Raw genomic sequence first — 25,918 nt, forward strand, 5'->3', positions numbered from 1 at the left:
TGAAACACCCAACATTACTTAACAGGGAAAAATAAGTTGCTGATTTGAAACATTTGCCACAGTTTAATGTGGTTTTGCTTTTGCCAGCAAGGTAAGAGTTGATTAATGAAACTTCATTGATGATTTTTCCTGGTAAGACAACATTGTTTGCTTTAAGTAATAAAATGAATCATAGAATATCTGAAGTTGGAAGGGACCCATAAGGATCGAGTCCAACTCCTTCCTCCTCACAGGACTACCCAAAACTAAACCATATGACTAAGAGCATCATCAAGACGTTCCTTGGACTCTGACAGGCTTGGTGCCCATGACCACTTCCCTGGGGAGCCCGTTATAGTGACCAACCACCCTCTCAGTGAAGAAACTTTTCCTAATGTCTGATCTGAACTTCCCTGATGCAGCTTCATTCCATTTCCTCATGTCCTATCAGTGGTCACCAGAGAGAGGAGATCAGCATCTCCCCCTCTCTTGCCCTCCTTGAAGAAGGCGTAGACTGTGATGAGGTGACAGCAATTTAAAGCATTATGATCCCATTTTATCCTGCTAATACAGAACCACTAAAGGTAAAGGTGTCCTGAAACATATTAAGAGAGCTTAAAACAATTTCAGTTTTATCTCAGAAATAACTGTGACACAGCTGTGTACTTATCAACGATGCTGCTCTGTTCCGTATGTGATTTTAAAACAGCTTGTCAATCATTAATCTGAAAAACATTGAGTTTCTGTCTTTGTTTCTAGATCAAACACGACAACAACTTTTCACCATTAAATAATTAAGGGTTAAAGCCACATTATACCACAAAATTGAGTTGGAGAAACTTCCCCATGCTTCAGGAAGACTCCATTTCTCCATAGGAAACTCCTATGTAACTCCTTTAGTTCAGCATAGTGAATGCAGCATTAAGAGGGAAAAGACTAGAAAGAAACCAGCTTGAAACCATTCCAGAAAAAGAAAATTGAAACTAAATTTTCAAAGTGCCTCAGTGACTTTGGAATCTGAGTCACAGTATAAATAATTTTTACAATGACTTCAATATCATTTCAACACTTTGGAGCAGGACTTTCTCTCCCCCTGCCTTTTTTTTTTTTTTTAATATTTAGGAGATGTAGATATTTTATGTCCACATGAAATAAGGTGTTTTCCATTAAGGTCAAGACCTAACTGCCTCAGGGTAATGTTTTAAATGTGTATCACTGTCTTTACAAGGGACCAAAAACACAGATTGCAAAATTGGACTGATCTTGTGCAAGTCATTATTATTAGGAATACAAGCTTCGAGAGAGGGTATCTATGGTGAGCTTCTAATCCAGAACACCTCATTTGAGAAGGAAACTCAGTGAAAACAATAAAAAATTTACCTATCAAACATAAAAATAGCAGAGACAAAAAAAAAAGCCTCCACAAGAGTCAAGCTGGGCATAAAACAAAAATGATAAACTTGGACATGGACTCACTATCTTTGTCTCATCACAGAGTTTCAGCCACTCTCTTCTATTTTGGGATATCATACAGTATTTCACTCATGCTACAAACATTACGTTTTTCCTCACTAATAGAGTCACTGACATCTAATTCACTGTTTATAAACTATGAAACCACAATGGCAAAAGGATTTGTATCAGCATCCAAGTAAATAGGTCATTAGTTTACACTATATAAACATTTCTTTTTTATCTACAAGCATAACAAATACATTAATCGCTAAAGCAACTGACTTTAACAATGTGAAATTGCTTTGTTAGATTGTTCATTAATGAAACACGTCTTAGCTATTTCATTAAATTACATACAAAGAATACCCAAGTGAAAAAGGAAAATAGACAAACAAATTATAATCCCATTTAAGTTAAGGTTTATGGATAGACATGTGAAATATCTCTGTATACATAAAGCTTTTTTTTATTTACCTTGTCTGTGGGTTTTATGTATATACTGCTAAAAGTATTCCTCGAGATTTTTAAACTGCTGCCTAAATGAGATTGGCACCAGGCTGCCAGCAAGAACTAAATCCCTAATGCTACATTTTTTCCCATGTATGGGCTCAGAATTATGTCTGGTTATAGACTTGGATTAATAAATAAGGTTAAAATTACATGTGTCTTTCTTCCTGAAGACTCTCTTTCTCAAAGATGTTCAAACTTTTAAATATTTTCTAAAGATGGTCAGATTATCATTTACCCCAGTGTCCTCCAAAACAAGTGTTCCAAACTGTCTTACATTTTCTGCCAGGAAAGTCAACTGATGTCAAAGTAACACATGACTTGGCTGCCATGTCCATTTATTATATTTGACACCCTGACTGCCACTGATTAGGGTGCTCAGCAAAGGAAAAAAGAAATTGGGTGGTTGTTCTGCAGTCAGATTTCTTCAGCTGAAAGTGCTTTACCCTCTGCTCTAACATGCTCTGTGACCTGTGCTGCCCCAGGGAAGCAGCAACATTCATATAACCAGAGTTCAGGTGTTGCACATCCAAACGCTTTCAAATGATGCAGAAAGTTAGTTAGGAGCTTGTAAGTGACGTGAATACAGATCAGAAATGTTTATAATAGCCACAAATGCAGATGCAAAACCACATGCTGTATCAAAAGAATGTGCAACAAGAGTCCTGCCTCTAATGGAGATCCAAGCATAGAGCCTTGTCTATATGAAAAAACCCACAAAATCCATGATGCTAATACTCCCATAGCAGAAAAACATTTTCTAGAGGACATAACATCCTTGGTGTAAATTATCCTATTAGAACTGAGCTCTAAAGTAATGCAGTCATTTCAGGAAATTTGTTTTTGTAAATGTATAAAAGCAAATAACAGAACTGAGCTATACTACAGCAGATCCAGGAGTAGTTTAGCATCCATCTAGTTTTTCCAATGAAAAAGGGGTGAGCTTTCAAAGAAAAGCTTGCATCAAATTACTTTCAGCGCTTTCTCTATCATCTCTTATTGTAATATACATAAGCCATTACATAATTGTAGAAAAAATGAATAATTTCTTAAAAGAAATACTGTGAGGACCACTGTAGAAGACTTATAGGTGTTAGAGTATTACCATCAAGTAGAGGTTTTAGTATTGAGTATGGTTCATTTAGAACAGAACACTTAAAGATGCAAAAAATTTGCTCAGCTTAATTTGAAATTACTTTCACGGGAGAACAACATACAATATTATGCGCAGTTCTCTATTCCGCAATTATACAGTACTTTTCTTTTTTTCCTCATGGAACTTTACTGTTCTAAAATATAAAAATGCTTCAGTAAGTAACTACCCTTCCTCTGATTTCTAGCATTTCCCCTCAGCCCCAGATACTTTTCAAATGAAACACACAATATTTTGGTAACCAAAAAGACATGAAAAACGAAAGCAGAGGACATTAATTTTCCACATTAACATGGATATGCTCACTCTGCTATGTAAACCAAAATATCTTTCTTTTAAATCTCACTGTCATATCAGAATTTCTCAGATGAAAAGTTCAAAAAATTTTGGTATGGTTTGAAAATAATTTATTTCTGTTACTGAATTCACAAGAATTAATTAAACAGTTCAGATCAACAATATCAGAATAATATATAAGCCATAATGGTGGATGTTGTTTTCCTAAGCATGCAGGCTAATTGCTTAATTTTCAACAGTTGCTTGGCTTCCAGAAGTTCCAGTTGAATTCAAATGAACCTGAGAAAGAAGGATTTAGAATTTCAGGAGGCATTTCCATGATGTTTCCCAAGTGAGGGGATGAGAGCGTGAGAGAATGTAGTACCAAATTGACTACAATTAACCTGGCACATGAATTAATTCCATTTCACAAGAGATTATGAGGGCATAAAGAGATTATGATCACAAGTTTAGTGATCTCAGGAAGATTTTCAATGTTAACAGGGAGATATATAAGGACATAGTTGAAGCAGCCAATAGTGATTCAGAGGAACATGAAAGAACTTTCAAATCATTTGGCCTAAATCTTCTGAGAGAGGGGGAAAAAAGGAATGAAAATCTGTGCTGTTTTATCTTTGATTCAAATAAAAAAGGTACCAAAAGCTTTGCCTGCAGGTCACAGAAAGGTAGGTGTTTTTATATTAACCATAGATAAATGGATTTCTCTTTTTATATGTTAAGCAACAACTGGTTCAGCAAGTTTACTGGAGCTCCTTTTCTTATGTCTTACAAAAATAAATTGACAAAATAAGAATTTATAAACTTTTATAATCCTCTGTATTATTGGGTAATAAAACTTCATTTGATAATGAAAAGGTTTGATATAAACCCAGAGAAATACACATTCAAAAACACCATTGCATTTCATCCAATTTAAACCATATAAAATTACTTTTATGACTATTTTCAGAAGCAGTTCTTATTACTGTCATTTCCCATTTATAGATTTTATCAATATTTCCAGTTACCTGAAATTAAAAAAAAAAAAAAAAAAAGAGGTATGTATCCACTGTGGAGAAAAGGAAAGGAGAACAGAAGGCTGAGGCAAAACTGCACAGTTTTAACTTTTAAATTCTTTTTAGCAAATAAAATGTGTCAAGCATTAAACATTTTTTAGCTTTTCTGAAAGCAAACATGGAAGTGGACTCACTATGACTCAATGCAGAGGAAAATTAAAAATATGCATTTTTTTTTTGCATGTTAAATTGTCAGGGAAAATTTGTAACATTTAATTAACCATCCACAAAATTTCAAAATTAATCTCAGCACTAAACTACCAACAAGAATTTAATCCATAAGTATTCTTTTTCTGTAAGCTCCTCCCATACAGATCCACACAATGAACTGAAAAAGAAGAAACAGACAAAAGCTTATAATGAGTTCTAATTCATTGACCGACCACAGAAAGCACATTCTGGATTTGCCCCGCTCCATCCAACTATGTAACACAACAGATTTAGAGAAAGGAATCCTAAGGTGTCACTTATGTCTTTATTAACTGTGCCTATTCATTAATACGCTGTGATAAGGAATGACTTCTACTTCACAATGCTGTGCAGACTAAGAAACCTCTTATTTGATTTCATAACTGTAAAACCAAACAGCTAATTACGGTCTAGTGAGAACAATATGGGTCAGTTCAGAAGAGGAAAGAAGATGCCTAAAGCTGGACATCAGTATTATATTGATACCTTTATTCATACTGGGATCTTGAAGGACTCTCTCAAGCACTACTGATCTATAAAGCACTTATACTTGATAAAGCCTTTAGGTTTTTTACTTTACCTTCCTAAGGTGTCCACAGACTTGTTTCTGAACATGAACAAAAATGTTACAATCTTCAGTGGATTGAAGATTTCATCATTTGCCTCACATCTAATACCATTAGGGTACATAAATCTGTGTTATTAGGTCTCACTATACATGTTCACAAAAAGGAAACTCCATCTAAAAAAAATGGCACTGTGCACCAAGTGCAATGGAGACCACGATTTCCTTCTGAAAGCACAGAAAAAGTGACATATTTTCCCACCTTTTGGAAAAAAAAAATAATCTTCTGTTAAAAACACCTTCCCAGTGGGGGCTACCTTGGCAGAATTCCTTTGTTTGCCTGCGGAAATTCTAAATTGTATCTCATTCTCTAGAGAGTATCCAAATATCAGAAAAGAGCTAAAGATTCATTGGGGAAAAAGAGGTTACCATATCTACATCAAAAAAGTGACTAAACATTTACTTGTAAAAATGTTACTGAACAAATTACTGAAATAGTCCTTTGAATGAAGAGGTGATCTGAACATGTTTAACATGTCAGGCTGGTCAGGGAGCTGCATCAAAACAGATATCAAAATGTTTCAGCAGTTAAGGCAGTACTTCTGTACATATGGAAGAATTTAAGGTGCTTAGGTAAATTTTATAAAAGAATGCCTGAGACAACTTTTTTATACTAGAGCCGGGTGCTAACTTCACTCAGAGAGGAAGTAATCCATTTTGGATCTAAGCCTATGCTAAAAGAAACAGAAAAAAATATGTATTGCATATATAAAAATAAATATTCATGTATATATACTATTATATATAGTATTATTTATTAAAAGAAGCAGCAAACAACAATTACAGATTTTTCAGAGAGGCCATTCAGTGCCTCTCGAACTATAAAACGTCATCTCATATGCTGCATATATTTTACAATTAATTTTTGCAAATATGCATTAATTCAAAACACTTAACAGGCTTTTTTTAATGTTAATGCCATAAACAGGTTACATACAAAAAGCTCTGTCAGTACAAACAACTCGCTATTACTTTCCTATGTTTAAGAATAGCAGAAGCAGTTTTTACAACAGTGAAATAAGACAGACTAATCTGTCTTATTTCCAGGTACTATGAGAACATTCCTGTTGTGATGTCTGACCAAGCAAATATAGAATCATAGAATGTGTTGGCTTGTAGACAGATTTGCCAGATATAGCCAGATTTGCCCAGATCTTCAGTTTCAGCAGAATCTGTCTTATTAAAGAACCCAAACCCAACCAATGCTTTATGGTGGAAATTTTTCTGAAGCTTATGGCATCCTTCACTTTACACCAAGTTACAAACACAAAATTTAGGCTTTGCTCTGCCAGTTCAAAATTAATTTGAAGAAAATTCCTTCCCTCAAATAGTCATTTAAGAACCAGGATAAAAAAAATAATTAGGCCAATAATTATCCTAATAATAATATTGGGAAAAGATAACAAAAATAGTCACTCAAGGAACTCAGTTACAATGTCTGACAGATATTGTAAAATATAAGAATATAAAACTAAAGCAACACTAGCTATATGGATATAAAAAGTGGCAGCTGCAAAAGGTAATACCGTATAGCACCTATTTTGTCTAAACTAAAAATCTGGAAAGAGAGAGAGAGATGATGCCATTTATGGACAGACTGGAGTATGCGGGGAGGTAACACCTGAGCCAGGCATGCACAGGGGGAAACAGCGGTGAAAATCCTTCTTTCAGACTTGTCAGCACCTCTGTTCTCCACTGCATCTCGGCTTCTTAATTCTTTTCCTCCATTCTGGTAGCAGCCAAGGAGGCATCACTGGGTAAGTGTCTATGGGGTGGGAAGGAAGGCTGGAAATGAGCTGTAGACCCCAGATTTGGACTCTTGAGAGATTTCAACCACATCTAAAGGCAACCTACTTGCAGCAGCTGCCAGACACTATTTAGAAAAATGGTGAAGGAGCAGACAGCAGGAGGGGTTTTTTTTTTTGAGTTATAAGGAATAATCTGCACTCAGTGGAAGAACTGAGGCAAGATCTAAAAGAAATTCCCTCCCTAGGACACTGTATTTCTCTCTTCCCCAGCTGCTAAAAGCTCCTGGGTAACTCCTTAATGGCTTTGACCAAGCATTCTGAGATGTTTTCCTATTTTTCTATCATAACACATTTAAAAAGCCAATTCTGTAGAAGATTCTTCAGCCTGGGCTTTTATTCTCCTTCTCCACCTTAGGAATCTGATCACTAGTGTATCCTGTTGAACATACCACAGGAAATCTGATGACAGAACAGTAAGCACACATAAAAAGACATATAAAAACAAATGACAATCATTGAACTAGAAAAAAATACTACCAAGGAATCTTGACTGCAAAGATTTTAAAGTCACAAAGAGATCAAAGTCCTGGCAACTGACAAGATAAATAGATTACAGTTTTCAGGATAAACTATATTTTTCAAGAGAGTTTCCAGGATGACAATGATCACATTGACTAAAGAATTATCAACTCTGAAGAAACAAAAATATTAAAATTAGTTTCAGATTTTTATAGGCACTAAAAATCTCACTTCATTCACATTTAACAAAGGAGTCTGGAATTTTATTCTCCTGTTACCGCACAAAATACTACAAAACTGACAATGAAGTGACCCCTATTTTCCATGGTGCTACCAGGATTGTATGCACATTTCTTTGCAGTTTTCCCATGTATCTCATACATACATGATAAGAAGATTTTTACCTTACTAATACCACTAAAGAATGCATATATCTTACTTCTCTTTCTACTCTACACCAGTGGCATAAAGCGGAGCTCTTACTTCCCACTCTTCAGTTTCTTTTGAATCACAGATTCCCAGAATACGTGGGACTCCAAGGAAAAAGAAATGGAGGTCAGTCTATGCTTAATATGCTTAAAAAAAATCTCCCGTTACTATGATAAGAATTCTGTTTCTTCTCAAGCACTCACTGATAAGTACATTACGCTAATTTAGTGCTAGTTCATAGAGGGCGACTCTCAATCTCAGGAAAACCAGGAACTGAAGGACTGGTTTCCAAGTAGCAGCTATGACTATGCTTGGCAAAATAACACAGTTTCAGGCGCCTTCTAATTTTGCATCAGACATATATAGACCAATACTCAACTAAAAATACAGGGCCTGCTCACGTCTCTGATCTTGTGATTATGGCTACAACCTATGGAGGTGCCTTAAAATACCAGCTTCTGTCCAGACAGCTGAGTGGCTTCTAACACCTCGTATGCCAGAGAGAAAGAGGCTGAACTCCATCCGCATTGCCAGGTTAGTAGGTTGTAAACTCTGCCTGAAAAGATCTATCATGGCTAACTGAAGGCACAGGATCACCTCTATGAATTCCAGTGTCTTTGCAGAGAACAGAAACCTGTCCTCGCACAATCCAGAGCAAATGTACTGTGCTCTGCTCATCCTCCACTACGTATTGAATAGGACTGATCTCAAGTGACTGGTTGTATACAACAGTGCTGCTTTCTACTTCCTCAAAATTGGTGATGTCACAACATTTCCCACAATTTATCTGTTTTGTAGTGAAAATCTGCATTCGTGGGAGCTGAGGAATCAATCATTTGCACGAGACCCATAGGAATCATAACCAAGAACACAGAGGAAGCTATAAGCCTACAATTTGACACGCTGTCAGTAATTTTCACTGGCCTTTTATGACACATTCATACAACTATTGGATCCCCCACACTGATTAAGCTTCCCCCCTCCCCGTGCTAAGCAGAAGCTGATATTCCTTAAATTATTCATTTCAGGCTGGAGTGTCCCCAACTAAGAATGTGATTATAGGTAAGGCAAGCCAGGAACTCATCCCTTGTTCCTCCATCTCACAGAGCAGAACTGATGCAGGGGGCGGAGAAGTGGGGAACTAGTGGAAAAAAAAGGAAATACTATACAGCTTTTGACTTCTTCCTTTCTCCTACTGCAGTTAAGCTGTGCAATTTTATAATTTGCTCTTCTGCTTTACTGATGGTACATAGAAATGTAAGATCAAGAAAAAAACAAGTATGCATATTGTGAAGATTTATGCATTTATGCGTATGTTCTGTGTCAATATACACAGAACACTACATGGTACAGACATCACAATTCAGTATATCCTGATACTGAGGATACGCAAAACATGGTTTCTCAGTGAAAAATAGGATATATACAAGTAATGCAAATTTTGCATCCTTTATTGTATTATAAAGAAAATTATTCAGAGGTTTTAACTATGCTATGTAATATTTTAATTCCTACCATATTAAGACATTTGAAGAGAACGAATAATTTAGTCAGAAAAAAATGACAGCTTTTGACTCAAGATCTACCCTAACACCAAACTGCAACAGAAGTGGTCTTCAAGAGGGACACAGAAGTGCTGGAGCGTGTCCAGAGGAGAGCTACCAGGCTGGTGAGGGGTCTGAAGACCAGGTCATATGAGGAGAGGCTGAGGGAGCTGGGCATGTTTAGCTTGGAGAAGAGGAGGCTGAGGGGAGACCTCATTGCCCTCTACAACTACCTGAAAGGAGGTCGTAGAGAGGTGGGTGTTGGCCTCTTCTCCCAGGTGAATAATGACAGGACCAGAGGAAATGGTCTGAAGTTGTGGCAGGGGGGGTTTAGATTAGATATTAGGAAGAATGACTTTACTGAAAGAGTGGTCAGGCACTGGAACAGCCTGCCCAGGGAGGTGGTTGAGTCACCATCCCTAGAGGTGTTTAAGAAACGTCTAGATGTGGCACTTCAGGGCGTGCTCTAGTGACAGAGACTGTAGGTTGTTGGGGTTTGTGTGTGTGTGTGTGTATGGTTGGACTCGATGATCTCAAAGGTCCTTTCCAACCATGATTCTATGATTTTAACTGCCTCTTATATTTTCCTAGCCGGTGTAAATACAACAACCAGCTCTGCTGGGTGACATACAGAAGGAAGGAAGAGAAGCTGCATCACTCCACTTTCTTTCTCCTCACAAGACACAAAAAAGCAACTTATTAATAGTCTCTTTGACACAAGAGTTGCCATTGTGGATGGGTCAGGGCGGGGAGGGGTAGAATAACTCCTTTTATTACTCCCCACACATAAATGGGAACAAGACACAATCTAGTGTTTGAAATTAATCTCTACCCATAAATTCTTTTAAAATACCACATTCTCTTTGCTCTTTTTCTTCTTTTAAATTTGTACAAAATATTTCAACATAAGCCACTGTTTCCATCATCCTGAAAAACAGACTTGGGGGCGGGGGTGCAGGGAGAAGAGAAATTGTTCATTCCAGCAGACTTCCATGAAGTCACCTATTAAAGAGAACATTTCAGAGATAATGGAAAGAGAATTATGTTGAAATGTAATTTTCAATTAATTACTTTTTAAATTATGTTGCCTGATCTCCAAATGTTGCCAAAGATGTAGAGTATAATCAGCTTTAATCTACTGACAGTAATAGCTCTGGGTTATTTTTGTTCGTGGGTAGGTCCCCCTAATTTATTATTTCTTTTTAAACAATTTATATTGACCCAATATCTGAAAAATAAGGTGTTGAAAAAGGAGTAGGTGTTACAGGGCCTTGATTCATGCATAATGCTATGATAACAACCACACACAAATGCTGGTCCTTTAGTGAGAATTATATGATTAGCTACGAAAAGCAATGCTAAAGCACCCCCAGCAAAAGTCCAAGTTTTGAAGATTTCATTGATTCTGATAATGTTTCAAAATCTGACTTTTGCCAAAATAAGTGGAAAAAAAACCGAACAGAGACCATACAGAGGGTTAATAAGCTAGAAAATAATGAATTACATGAGAGTACATAAATTTTTGGTTTTTTAAAATGTATGTCTAATGTTTACATGGCAGAAACTCAAATTAAATTTGGAATTCCTCATGCAGATTGCCTTTGTGCACCAGGCTGAAGTTTGGTTTAAGCTGAAAGTCCTTAGCATTTTCTGGTCTTAGCATTTGATTTACTACATTTTTTACATAATTCGTTTTGAAAGTTCTGGTAACCAAATAAAATTATTTCTTAGATAAAGCAGCACGCAAATTCTCATCTACTGAGGTGAATGTTTACAGAAAAAAGAAATTTTAAAAAAATCACATGCTGTCACAGGCTGCTCCTACCAAATATTCCATATGGCCAAATAATATTTGGATATTATCAATACTACAGACATATATAACTGCCAAAATTTTCCCTCAGCTAGCACATGTCTTCAAAGAAGTAAACTCAAAAAAACATCCAAAATGGAAATGGGAAGATTCAACTTTTATGAAATAACTAGATTTTTAGCATAACGCTGTACTACATCCTCATATTATTAAAATAAATTTATGCTAACTACTAAAATAAATCTGGAACGCATTTATCAACCACCGCAGTGTCTCATCCCAGTCTTATATCCAGGTAAGAAAAAAAACCCACCACCTTACTACCAGTAGGTTTTCTTTAGTACATGATTATAGATGTGTGTAAGTTTGTATATCCTTAAGTACTACACACATAATTACATATATTTAATACATAAATTTACTAAACATGCTATATTTACTATACATAGGTGGGGGGGGTTAAGAAGAAAGAGTGATAAGGCACATACTTTTAGAAGGCTCTTGTAGCAGATTATGACCCAGGGCCTATTTTACATGTATTACCAATAAAGAAGAAATATCCATAAATTATTATACACTAAGCAAATTTAAGAGTAGATAGCTTGCATTCTGTCCCAGAAGAATTGGTCATCCAAAAATTACAACTGCTACAGAAATTAGGAAAAATCATGTAGGTGGCATGTTTCAGACTAAAACCAAATAAAATAGCAAAATCAATGAATCCCTGAAAAAAATCCGTTATGACAAAAAGTTCTGGTTGAATCAAACAATTTATCTGAAGATTCTGTGAAGATTCTGCAAAAATCTACTTACAGACAAACATGACTGAATTGTCATTTTCATAATGTGGCTAATATTAAGAATTATTTTTCTACATGCATTATATATTAGTAGCATTCACACATACTTTAACTGTAATGATCTTCTCTGTTCATTGCAAACTTTAGTGGAAATTATTTCAGCTACATTTATTAAAAATATTTGCTACAACACTTTTAGTAAGAAAAATAATATGTGAAGATGTGATGTGAACAGTCACTGTTCATCCTCCCTCCCGCCCCCCCCAAAAAAAAAGCTTTGAAGCCTACAAATTGACAAACTTTCATAAGTGTTTCAATCCATGAATGAACTCTTTGCAGAGATTTAACACAATTTGAGCCTGACTAACTGTGTCTTTCACTTGGAATAGTCACTTACACCAACAGAAGGTTGAAAATGTCCCATTACACTTGGCAACAATTTGCATCCACTTTGCACTGAGTAAATTTACAGTTTTCAGGAAAGTGTAGCTGTGCTGACTGAACTAAGTTTGAGTTTTTCCTCACCAGAATTTAAAACTATAGCTTAGAAAGTGATAAAAATATATGAGCAGTCTGTGTCATCTGCTCAATTATACACGCTTACAGGCCACTGCTAGCAATAGTGCCTGTATTGCACAAGGGGACTTCAAGGCATTTCCATTTGTTGACTAATTCCTGCAACAAATTATTATTAAAAGTATTTTTTCTACATTTTGTTTCTCCATGCATTTTCATATACAGTATCTAGATGCCACCGTGTAGGTGAATCAATTGTAACTGCAGCCATCACCATAAAACCAAACCACAATATACTGTTCTTCAGAATGAAAACCAAAAAAGAAAAAAAAAAAAAAACAACAACCAACAACAAACCCAGTCATAATTAAATACTCTGGATAAAGCACTTTAACTTGCCTTTGCTAATGCAGCCTGCGTAAACCTACAGTAAGCTAAATGTGTTTAGAGATATAAACCAGAAACTAATGACAATTAGGCTGTTCTAGATCCTCATCATTGCCTGCAATTTCTAGACAATATCCTTTGTAGGCAAATAAAATAGACCTGCCCTGTCTCTGACCAGGTGACATAAACACCTGTTGAACTGTTTAAAAGCACCACATAGTTCTTTATTACCCAACAGTTACAAATAGGATGTAAATTGAAATACGCTATAGCACCAACACAGCACTCATTTGATGGCTTCAGAATTCTCACTGTTATAAATCAAACAGAATTTAAACATTAAATGCTGTTCTCTTAAGAAAATGTCTTTATTTGGTTCTGTTTCGCAGAGTTCAAATACCTATTAGCCAAATACCTCTCCCTTGCTATTTCTTTCACAGCATTAATTCAGACATATAGTGACCAAATGAAGGCACATTCATGCTTTACAGCTCAGTACCATAATTGGTACCTTGTTTACAGTGTTTTCATGATGTTAGAGCAGCTGAAATGTTGTCAGAGTAGTCTGTCACTCTTCAAATGAAGGAATTAAAATTACCATCATTAAAAAACACAGAAAGATACTTTTCCATTGATGCTAAGCACATCTTAGTAGTTAAATATTATGAAATCTATTACCAATGACTAGTAGAATAAAAAGTTGTAACCCATGATTTTGCATAAATATCGCACCATCGCATGTACACTTGAGTTGAAATGCATCAATTTTAAATATTCACTAATGGCAATGTAAAACTCGAGAAATACACTAGATGTATCCTTTCAAAATTAATTTATTTTCATGTTTACTTCACTTTAAGAAAAGAACAACTTAGCTGATATTTCAAATTAAAACGAAAATACAAGGATAGCATTTTTCATACTTTATAGCTCAGTACCATAATTAGTACCATGTTTATAGTGTTTTCATTATATTAGAGCAGCTGAAATGTTGTCAGAGTAGTCTGTCACTCTTCAAATGAAATATGTTAAAAATAAAACAGACACGAGTGTGACCGTCCACTTTTATTTGGTTGGTTTTCCTTTAAAATTGTGTAGCTTAAAGCAGCATATTCTTTGAAATAGAATGGTCCCTCTGGCCTGAATCTAAATACTACCTAAATACTGATGTTGGTACCCTAATAAACAAAAAAAACCCCAAAACCTCTTTTTATTTTAAAATACTTTAAAACAGTATCTTGTGCACATCAGTTCAGGAAAATAGTCCTTGAGTTCACCATTTAACAAACTATGGAAATTAATCAGGTAACTTGTAAATGAAAGCAGTATGAGGCTCATAAAACTAAAACATAAGGTACTGTGCAATGCAAAAAAGTAGAGGAAAAAAAAGGATAAAAATGTGATCTTAAGGCAGAGAGTGGAAATATCAAAAGGAAAGAAAGATAGCAAGGAGGGAGAGATGTTAGCACAGACTGAGAAAAGGAGACAGAGGGACCACTAAAGATCATAAACAATGTTCAAAACAGAAGAGTTTTGCAGCAGAAATTGACTACCTGAAACATTTTACACCTCGGTGCCCTCAACACTTTCCACAGAAGGCAGGCTTACAGCCATACTGCCAGCATCTCTGCCTGGCAGGCTTCCCAACTCTCTAGATATCCAGGAAGCTGTTTCCCTAGAAATTCTGCCCAGAGAGCCAGAAAAACACTGAGTGCCCAGTTTCTAAAGGGCAGAGTTTTCTGCTGGTGATACAAGTTACTAAATTTTTCTCTTTTGTAGCTAGAAAGATACAACATCCTTTCTTAGTCCTCCGTTACTTACATGTAAGGGACAGGCTTCTCCTACATAATAGATATGTTACAATTCTCCACATCCAACTAACCCTTCTGTTAATTAGTTCCAATTTGAGTTCACTTTGTCCCATCATTTGGTCAAAAGCAGAAAGATGTGGTTTCTGTAGTACCTTTTTATACAAAATTAAATCTTTATATCTATAGCAGTAATACTTCACTTTATATATTATAATAATATTATAATTTTTACAGTAAATTAGTATCTTCTGTCAGATCAAAGAATGTAGCCGAGGGAAATGGCACAAAAATCCTTCTTAGAATCCATATTTCTGTGCACTTGAAATCCTAAATAGTTTTCCACTCATGTAAATAGGCCTAAGACACTGCTTTTTCTTACAAGCCTTGTCTTGTTCTCAGACCACAATGGCCAGGAATACTATTACAATGTCCCAGTAATATATTTCTCTTCTTCGTGACCAAACCACAATGATGCTTTGCAATCATCTTGTGATCAACTACCACACACAGCAATTTATCTAATGATGGCACTAATCCCAGGGTACGCTACAACGTACTCTGCACCAGCGCATTTCATTCCATTTCCATTTACTACAGTCCATAATGTCATCAAGCTTTTCCTGTATAATATTCAGATTTTTCTCCATTTTAGCAACAATTTACAAATTTGGCTTACTGAGTTGAATCTATTATTATTGATTTCCTACTTTTGACAAGGTTATTAGCAAAAATACTAATAAGATTAGTCCCAAAACTGGTCCTAGATACACTGCTTTAACCTAAATACCTTCTCTATCAGGACCCATTGCAGCAACTCTGTTAGCTTACTAAAAAAGTAATGTTGTTCATCTGAAAAAAACTCAGTCCTTTTGTGAATGGGGAGTACTGCTCTCAGTATCATACCTCCAAAAGCTCAACTGGCCTTTGACCCCAGAAAGTGAGGGGTTCCTACAAAACTAATCCTTTAAATCTCTTGACTTTCTCACTGTTCTCATGTTCCATCTGCCTCTTCCCAGAAGAGCTGAGCAGGGGCTTTTTAAACTCCCCCGTGCTACAAAGGAAGAATAACTAGGTCATTTAAAAAATAGTTCATTTGATTAGTCTTTCTTCCCTAACTTTTTTTTTTTCATTGCATTTTTATACCTGGTTTTATGCTACTGAATCTTCTCAGAAGCAGTCTTGGGTTGATGATCAGCTCTTTAACCATTTCTCTTGCAATTGCTGTAGAGTCACAATCGCTTAAAGCATACTATAAGCCTTATTCAAATTAAAAAATCTGCAAAGTTAAGCCTGCTGTATATAAATGGTATTATATGGCTACAGAAACAGTATTTAATACTGTTTCTAAGATGTGTCATTGTCATTTCAGAATAATACAAACCATTATGAGATCTCACCAGTAAGCAGAAATTTCTGTGACAAGTATGGAACAAGTTAATTACTTGCTCTTAACTAATTTTTCATATTCCTCTCAATTAATGATAGCAAAATTATGTACTATGAATGACAGAAATGAAAATCACCTAGCGAAAAAATCTGCCAGCAGAAAGAGAGTGTACTTTGCTCTCAGCTTTAAATATTTGTCTATTATCCGACAAGAATAGCCACATGCAGTATTAGTTAATAAGTGTCATCTCAATGGAAGGCTACAAAATAAAAGATACTGCTCCTCTGCATAACAAAAGGAAAAAAAAATCAAATTAAGATTACTTACTTGATTAAGTATATCTTGTTTCTGTAATGCATGCAAAGAAAGAAAGAACATACATATATTAGTGCAGTGTCGTAACACTCAGGCTCTGCTTTTATAGTAAAACTATTTTTCCTGAAAGGTTAGTGATGTAGATGAACAGGTTTAAGACATTCGATAGAATATCCCATTTTCTTGCATTAGCACATATGTCAAGAAAATGGTTCTAAGTCAGTATTCTAGTCTTGATTAGGGAGTGCAAGCAATTTATTTTTAAACATGCAATGACAGATAACCAAGGGGAAAAAAAGCAAATACAATGTTTGTCTTTCACCCCGTGTACTTTAAAAAAAAAAAAAAACCATAAAAATGTACTTGTTGCCAAGAACAGTTGTTAATGAAACAACTTAATCGGAAGTGAATACCATGATAAATTCCATAAATACATTAACAACAAAAGGAGGACTAAGACGTATCTCCATCCTTTATTGGATGTGGGGTGAAACATAGTGACAAAGGCTGAGGAAAAGGCTGAGGTACTTAACATCATCTTTGCCTCAGTCTTTAACAGTAAGACCAGTTGTTCTCGGGGTACCCAGTCCCCTGAACTGGAAGACAAAGACGGGGAGCTGAATGAAGCCCCAAAAATCCACAGGGAAATGGTTAGCAACCTGCTACACCACTTAGACACACAAAAGTCTATGGGGCCAGATGAGATCCACCCAAGAGTACTGAGAAAACTGGTGGAAGCGCTCACTGAGCCACTTCCCATCGTTTATCAGGAGTCTTGGCTAACTGGGGAGGGTCCCATCTGACTGTAGCTTAACTAATATGATGCCCACCTACAAGGCTGCAAGGAGGATCCAAGGAACTACAGACCTGTCAGTTTGACCTCGGTGCTGTGGAAAGTTATGGAGCAGATCATCTTGAAAGCCATCACATGGAACGTATAGGACAACCAGGCAATTAGGCGCGGTCAGCACAGGTTTATGAAAGGCAGGTCCTGCGTGACTAACTTGACATGACAATGTGACCTGCTTAGTGGATGAGGGAAAGGCTGTAGATGTTGTTTACCTGGACTTTATTAAAGCCCTTGACACCATTTGCCATAGCATTCTCCTGGAGAAACTCGTTGCTTATGGTTTGGACGGGCGTAGTCTTTGCTGGGTAAAAACATGGCTGGAGGGCCAGGCCCAAAGAGTTGTGATGAATGGAGTTAAATCCAGTTGGCAGCTGATCACAAGTGGTGTTCACCAGGGCTCAGTACTGGGGCCAGTTTTGTTTAATATCTTTATCAATGATCTGGACAAGGGGATCAAGTAAGTTTGCAGATGACACCAAGTTGGGCGGGAGTGTCAATCTGCTTGAGGGTATAAAGGCTCTACAGAGGCATCTGGACAGGCTGGATCAATGGTATGAGATTCAACAAGGCCAAATGCCAGGTCCCGCACTTGGGTCACAACAATCCCATGCAGTGCTACAGGCTTGAGGAAGGGTAGCTGAAAAGCTGCCCAGCAGAAACAAACTTGGGGGGGGAGTGGTCGACAGCTGGCCAAATATAAGCCAGCAGTGTGCCCAGGTGGACAAGAAGGCCAACAGCATCCTGGCCTCTATCGGCAATAGTATGGCCAGCAAGACTAGGGAAGGGATTATCCGCCTGTACTCAGCACTGGTGAGGCTGCACCTCGAATACTGTGTTTGGTTTTGGGCCCCTCACTACAAGAAAGACATTGAGATTCTAGACCATGTCCAAAGAAGAGCAACAAACCTGGTGAAGGGTCCAGAGCACAAGTCTTATGACGAGCAGCTGAAGGAACTGGGGTTGTTCAGCCTGGAGAAAAGGAGGCTGAGGGGAGACCTTATCGCTCTCTACAACTACCTGAAAGGAGGTTGTAGCAAGGTGGGGGTCAGTCTCTTCTCCCAAGTGACGAGCGATAGAACAAGAGGAAACTACCTCAAGTTGTGCCAGGGGAGGTTTAGATTGCCTATTAGGAAATAATTCTTCACTGAAAGGGTTATCAAGCATTGGAACAGGCTGCCCAGGGAAGTGGTTGAGTCACCATCCCTGGAGGTATTTAAAAGACAGGTAGACGTGGCACTTAGGGACATGGTTAGTGGTGGACTTGGCAGTGTTAGGTTGACAGTTGGTCTCAATGATCTTAGGAGTCTTTTCCAACCCAGATGACTCTGTGAGACTATAGACATTAGGAAGCACTGTCGCACAAGTCATCATTGTATGCTGCTTTAGTTTCTAGCTTAGTTTTTACTCCTTTTAATAAAGGTGCTGTATTGATTTTCTACCTTATTCACAAACTGCTATCTCTACTTCCCAAAAACAGGTACTACCTTAAAGTTATAAATACAATTGTATTGTCTGCATAAATTACACTGATTGTAACAGACTTTTGCTAAACTAGAGTTACCAGACATATCTTTGATATGTCTGCAGAGTTAAGTTAGAAAAACCCTAAAACCTCTGGAAATCAGAAGGACCCTGGAGAAAGCTTCTTAGCAGTATCTGCACTACTTCCAAAAATGCAAAAATCCTTGGGAGCAGGCAGATGATTGCAACCTGACTGCAAACACTCTGTCAAACCTGGGGCTTCACCTGTCTGGACAGATCAGAACACAGAACATGCCTTGTGTCCTGCACTCATTGTCATAATGTTCCCGGAAATTTTTGTTTTCCTGGTCTTTCTGCATATGCACAGTTATTCTTTTTACCCACCTCTGAACTGTGGAACTCTGGAGCACTGCCCTGCAAATGCAAGCTGCCCCCTGACTCCTTGAGACCCCTCCACACACCTTCCACCCTCACTCTTCACTCAGTGATTAACCCTAGGAACTCTAGATGGTAAACAGGTAAGCAGGTAAACAAGAAATTATGGTGCACTCCAACAGATCCCTCAAAAAGGATGACAACACTAGGACTACCAGCACACAACAATGTGTACTTACTACCCATTTAGATACAGTCTTTAGCTTCATCTGCTTTCCTAATTCTTGCTAGCCTATTCAGTGCTCCTCTGAAAGTGAAATGGCTGAAGTGAAATTAATTTAAATAAATCTTATATGATGGAAAGAGTATTTAGAAACCACAGCTTTCCAGAAGGCTGATCTTAACCTGTCTGTGTCTTACATCAGGTATAAAATCTATTCTTAATTACATATTTGACACTGACTTAGAGAAGAAGGTGGAAGGGCAGAGGTTCAGTAGCATTTGTAGAAGTTTTAGTCATCTCTATTACATTGAAAGCAGAGAGTAAAAGCTCCATAAATAAACTCCCAATACTGCATATCTTCTGATAATCAGATACATCATTTCCACCAAGCCCGAAAGCTACTCACTCAACAAGATATAAGATAATGGAAAAACAAACCAGATGACTTCAGATAACAAGCTTTGAATACCAGTAGCTTTTCTTTTGCTGTTTGCGTCCTATTAAATCAGCTTGTGATAAAAATCTTCAATATAGAAGCAATGGAGTAGAATAAATTCCTGAACCCTTTAAGCAGGGAGAAGCTTGAAACAGGAAGTTCTTAAGGCTTTTTCTTAAGTACCTGAATGTATCACACTGCTGAATCTGCCATAGCTCTATGCTTTTATTCGTAAAAAACTGGCACCTTTCGGTAGAATATTGACAAGACTTGGAAAATACTTGGAGTACTTATGAGATAACGATCTAGGAAATAAGAGCTAAAATGGAAACATGATGGCACCCTGTACAAAACACAACAACAAAATGGAAGTGCTGTCTATAATACGTGGAAGTTAAAAAAGCTGCATTATGACTGATTTCAGCAGGATCAATCAATTTTTGTCGTCTCATTTACAGATAATAATTAATTACTTAACTTAAATAGTACATCCAACTCATGGAGTCCTCATCCGACCAGACACAATCAACTTGCAAATCATTCTGTAAAGAGTTTATCCACGTAGCAGGTTGAATACATGCCAAAAACATAGACACACTTGTGCAAAGGCATTTCTGTCTGACTTGGAATATTCACTCAACTGCAGAGGAAATTTCAGCCACTTTGGTTCCAGTTCAGCAGCTTATTGCACGAAACTTGAGCTAATAAATCCTACTAGACCCCAAGTAGCTTCACTGCTAACTGTGTTTTCCTTACATTGGACTCCCTGAAGTCTAAGTGCTAAGAAGCAAAGTACAAAAGCTGTCAGGGTTAGCTTGGGTCTAACATTGACCCAGTAGTAGTGAATAGCTTGATCCCTGCTGAAGACACTGAAGCCACCACAGGGTGTCTGACCTGCATTTCTTCCACCCCTTCCGTCCTCCCATCCTGCCCACTGGCTTGGGTGCTCTGTAATCCCTGGATGTTTCAGTGCATTGGTAGGATTCTGCAAACAAACTGCTGTGAAATGAAGAACTCTAGGAAACACCATACAGAGTCAGACTCAGCTCAGGACCAATTGTGTTTATTAATGCCAGCTTTGCACAAATTCTGCCACTGGCTTCAGTCAGAGCAGTTGTCCCAGGCGCCCATACTGATCACTTTTTGCCATGACTCAACCTCCACATACCCCCAAATTGGAGGAATGATTTCATTAAAAGAAACTAATCTCACAACTTTAAATACTGATTTTTTTATGCAACATTGGTAATTCAATCATGTGTTACCTACATGGCAATGTGATATTTAAATATGCACAAAATGCACAATTATGTTGTATTTTAAAAGGTTACACTTCACAAAACTGAAAACATTGTATGATGACTGAAAGTGAGTGCAGAATTTCAAGAAAAATTACAATAATAAATTAAGAGCATTTTATCACATACAGTTTAAGAGCACAAAGAAAACTACAGAAGTTAAAAGCAAAAAAAAGAGCAAGCGCTGAGTTTGTAAATCAACAGCTCACACATTTACAGAAAAATCAAAAACTTATATACATACATAGAGTTAAGGGAGTCTTACAGCCTGTGTTACATTGGAGAATAAATTAGATGATCACAGCATTCCCATCCTTTTATAATCTAGGATTCTATTTAACTAAAATAATGGAGATTTAAAATAACCATTGACAAGATCAACTTATAATATTTTACTGAATTATGAAATATTTTCCTCAGAAACTGACTAAAATGACCAACATTATGCTTTGCAAAGTTCAAAGTGTCAAACAATTTTTCAATACTTAATGAGTTATAACTACTTTACTTCACAATAATTCTTGTCTTTTACATCCTGAAATGTAAGATCAAGTAATTTTCATAATGGTTAGCACATTTTTCTATTCTGAATTCCACAGCACAGTTAGAAATATTAGTTTTAGAAACATTACTGAAACAGGTTTCTATTTAGCTACATTTTGAATCACGCTATTAGGATGTGCTAAGCAGATACAAATTGCAATTGAGGACAACAAAAGAAAACAATCTGGCTTTTTCCATCAGCCAAACCATAATATTTAGTCTAGTAGTGAATCTGCAGTGACAATGTAATCACACATACACACACACACGCGTGCTTTTTTTTCAGCTGAACTCTTTGTTCAATAATATCAGAAAAAAATATTTTCTCCTTTAGTGATGGGGATCCCACCACCAGAAAAAAACACAGGAGAAACAGAATTCAAAAAGAAATCTTAACTGAACAGATTTTACTTTTCTAACTTTTGAAATTATGCTTAACATTTCCAATCTTTAAAAATAATTGGGAAGCATGTTAACCTTACCATAAGGGTAGTAGATTTTTTTCCTGTCTCTTTGTTTAAATCTTAGAAAAGAAAATGGGGGTTTATGTAAACTATTAAGCAGGTCTATCTAATACGATGTTTGTAAACTTTTAGTTATTAAAATTATTCATATTTTTGTTTTCCAAAGAGTTTCAAATACCCCAAAGAACTGATTTATGAATAACCTTTTATTTCAAATGCTTAGATTTGCTACAACATTTGTAAATATTTCTCCCCACCATTTCTGACCATTGAAGAAAGAAGAAGAATTACCCCTTCAGGATTATATTTTGCTAACACACCACTGCCATGGAATTCTTCTAAGACATCCTTAATTTTCTTGGTGGAATCTGGATGAAGAATAAAGAGAGAGAAAATTAAAATACAGAAAACTGATTTACATAATACAGACTGAAATACAAGAAACAACAACCAAATTGCTAATAGCTTTTCTTAATGCACATTAGTAATTTTCTCTAGCTGCATGAGAGCTGTGGGCACAAAAAAAATGAGAACATACTATACCCTCTCACCAAATACTGTAAAAATCAGCAAGTAAACACAAAATGCTCAGAAAAAAAATACTCTTTAACCCAATGCTTAGCATTGTTAAGTAGCATATTTCTGAAGGAGTTGTTTGCAAGGACTACTTCGAGGCACTTGTCCTTGAAACCCGAGTCATCTACAGAACACAGTCATTCCTAACAGTGCTACTAAATCTCCTCTGGCGGAGCTGCCAGTGAGTAAAGGAACTGTCAGAGGAGCCAGACAATATCAAGATAAAGGGGCAACTTGAAGAAAAAGAAATAAACTTTTTTCTGTAGTCACATCGTAGAAAACAAATGTTGCTATCAAAACCTCAATTTTTGCAGACCTCTCAGATATTCGAACCACTGTCAGCTACAGTAACTTGAGGACAACTTTTGTCTAAGAGAATTCTGCAAAATCCCTGCAGTTCAGAACCACATAGGTCTAACTTTTCCAATTTGTTTTTAGTTGTTAATGCGCAGAATAACAATACAGTTATTTTGATAAGTAGCAACTATTTAAAACACTTAAACTCACATTCACTTAGAATACATCATGCACATAACCATCTTTTCCACCTTAATTTCAATTTTTTTTTCTTTAAAATGCAGTAGTTGAGTGCATAATGGTCAAATGTGCATAATGGTCACAACACTGAAGTAAATCATGAACTAGTAATGAGTGGCAGATGCATTACAGAAGAAAACAGGTAAACTTAATGGCTGCACGTTTGTTTCTACAGCAAAACCTGGAAGGAACAGAGAGAAGCAAAGAGTGCACCAAGAACAGGACTATCACATGAGCATTTAGTTAGACACTTAAAATAACAAACAGGACCTAATCTTACTGTTTTTTCTAAATTATAACAACAAAATATAGTATTGTAATAGTTCTTAAAAGTTAAAGAAATTCAGCACCTTAAATCTGACTCTAACAAGTACATTTAGTAAATTATGTGACCTGGAAGGAGAAAATGTAGCAGCAAAGGATTTTAAAAATAGCTTTGTAACAGTTCATAACAGCTATGAACAGGACACACCAGTAAAATTCAGTTTTAAGAGGTGCTGGAGGAGTTTTTTTTACACACACACCCATACACAGTTTAGATTGTAGTAAGAATGGCTTTTCCCAATGTTTGTCATCTTTCTTAAATGAAAGCACCTGAGACTATGTGTGGTCTCAATAAAACAGTTTATTTTCACTAATCAGATGTATTTCAGCATTACTGTCAACTGTAAGTAATGGAGTTTAGCTGCTCTCATGGGCAGTCACAGCAAATATTTACTTGATAAAGCCATTTATAGTCTTATTGCTGTGCCATTTGAAATAGAGCAAATAATTACAGTGTGAATTGTGAAAAAGACAAAAAACTATAAAAAAGAATAAATCAATATGTTAAGAAATAAATTTTATTAATAATTGTAATTAGAAATTGATGTATTAGATGCTTACTGATTAGGACAAGTACACAAATTGATGACTGACAAAAATTTCTCTTTTACTTCGTCTCTATCATTTCAGTATGTTTTCCAGTAGTCATATACAAGGTTGTGTATAAAAATCATTGCATCTTATGACAATGAAGTCAGTAAATATGAAAGCAGCAGTGTGAGATGGGCAGATGTATGACAGAGGTGACTGATCCTCATTCTAAAAAAGGAATTTTCTGAACTTTGGAGAAAAGAGGTTAAACACACATCAAATAGAAGACAGCGATGTCTCTTCACACACCTTTTATTACCCAAATAAAATAATAAATAAATAAATAAAATAGAAGTGGCCCACTTTCTAGTGGTTTTAAAACAGTGTCTAGAGGTTTTCTCCTAGTAGTGACCACTGCCAGCTAAACTCTATCAATGTTTAAGTTAGTATTATGCCTATGCAACTGTAATTAAAACCGAAAAGCTTTGTTATGTTCCTTTACAAATAAACTAAATCTTTTGTTCATACTGTTCTTAGTTGATTATCATTAAGATAGAAAATATTCTTTATTCCAGCAACAACACAATTATTCACCTTTTTCATGCATGAGTTTAGAGCAGTCACATCCAAAAAACGTAGTTAATTCCATGCTTGAAATAACTATCAAGAAAAAGGTCCTGCAGATGTAAATTCTGCTTGGGTTGTCCCAGCAAAACTTTTCAAGAGATTTCCACATTCTGGACAGGAGCTATACTTATTATGAGCACCATGACATACATTTCCCAGACAAGGCAGAGCTATTTTTCGCAATCATCTGCTCACAGTCATTCAATCATTTTTTCATGTGATAGTATCCAAACTATCCAAACTAACATGAACACAGATCTTTTAAAATGTTTGAAATGACATATCAATTTTTAAGTCAAATGCCAACTGACAATCTTCTGCATGCATACTCTTCAATAGTGCTGACATTCCTCAGAAAAATTAAGTCTCCTTCCTCAGCCTCTAGTAGGCAAACTAGTATTAGAAACATGCTCCATTTTTAATAAGTTGACCTAAAGTGATATGAAGAATAGGATAATTTTCAAGTTTCACTCTTATTTGGGGATCACATTAAAAAAAAAGTGAAAAATATAAGAGAAATACAAGAATTGTCTTGGAAAGCTCTATGCCAATAAAAATGAGAAACTCTAATATAATGTTCTCAATTCTACTTCAAAAGAAAAAAAAATTAAGTCAAGTACATGCAAAACATCAAAAATAGACAAAAATTTCCAGAAAACAAACACAGAGGTAACTAGGAAGTTTTTCTAAATTTTTTTCCTAAGTTTCCTAACCAGGAAATAATAACAATGCTATGGGTTCCATTACAGTTTATTTAGTCTGATCCAAATCATCTACATACTCACTGGAAAATGGTGGTGTAAACACAAGCATCCAAACAGAACCTGTGTTCTCACCATTACCTATAAGTACAGATGTTATGCGTAACTTAGCAACTTACTGCTCTGTGAGGGGTCTCAGTAAATTCATAAGCACCACTCATGTTAAAATACAAATATGGTCTTAAATTCCATTGGTTTACACTTATTTGTTCTTTAAATGAAGGACAAATCCCTTATTTGTCTAAGTCTCTGTATTCCAAGTTCTCCTTGAGAGACAGTTTCTAAATATGTGCAGATACAACACATAGCCTGTCCCTGCAGTGCTTAAATCCCATCTTACATGCAAAGCTATCACTCGCACA

General features: G+C 36.2%; 1 protein-coding gene across 9 annotated transcripts in view; it reads right to left on the reverse strand.

The window, feature by feature from the left end:
* DGKB (diacylglycerol kinase beta) overlaps positions 1-25,918 on the reverse strand; it is a 362,621-nt gene that overhangs the window by 274,302 nt on the left and 62,401 nt on the right. For 6 of the 9 annotated variants that reach the window (XM_074574782.1, XM_074574779.1, XM_074574783.1 and 3 more), the window contains exons 3-4: positions 22,492-22,568; positions 16,542-16,562 (exon numbers count right to left, since the gene is read on the reverse strand). In XM_074574782.1, the coding sequence (XP_074430883.1) occupies positions 16,542-16,562; positions 22,492-22,568 (98 nt within the window). The remainder of the gene's footprint in view (positions 1-16,541; positions 16,563-22,491; positions 22,569-25,918) is intronic. The other 3 variants (XM_074574785.1, XM_074574784.1, XM_074574780.1) reach the window with 1 other exon arrangement.

Source organism: Larus michahellis, chromosome 2, assembly GCF_964199755.1.
Source record: "Larus michahellis chromosome 2, bLarMic1.1, whole genome shotgun sequence".
Taxonomy (NCBI): domain Eukaryota; kingdom Metazoa; phylum Chordata; class Aves; order Charadriiformes; family Laridae; genus Larus; species Larus michahellis.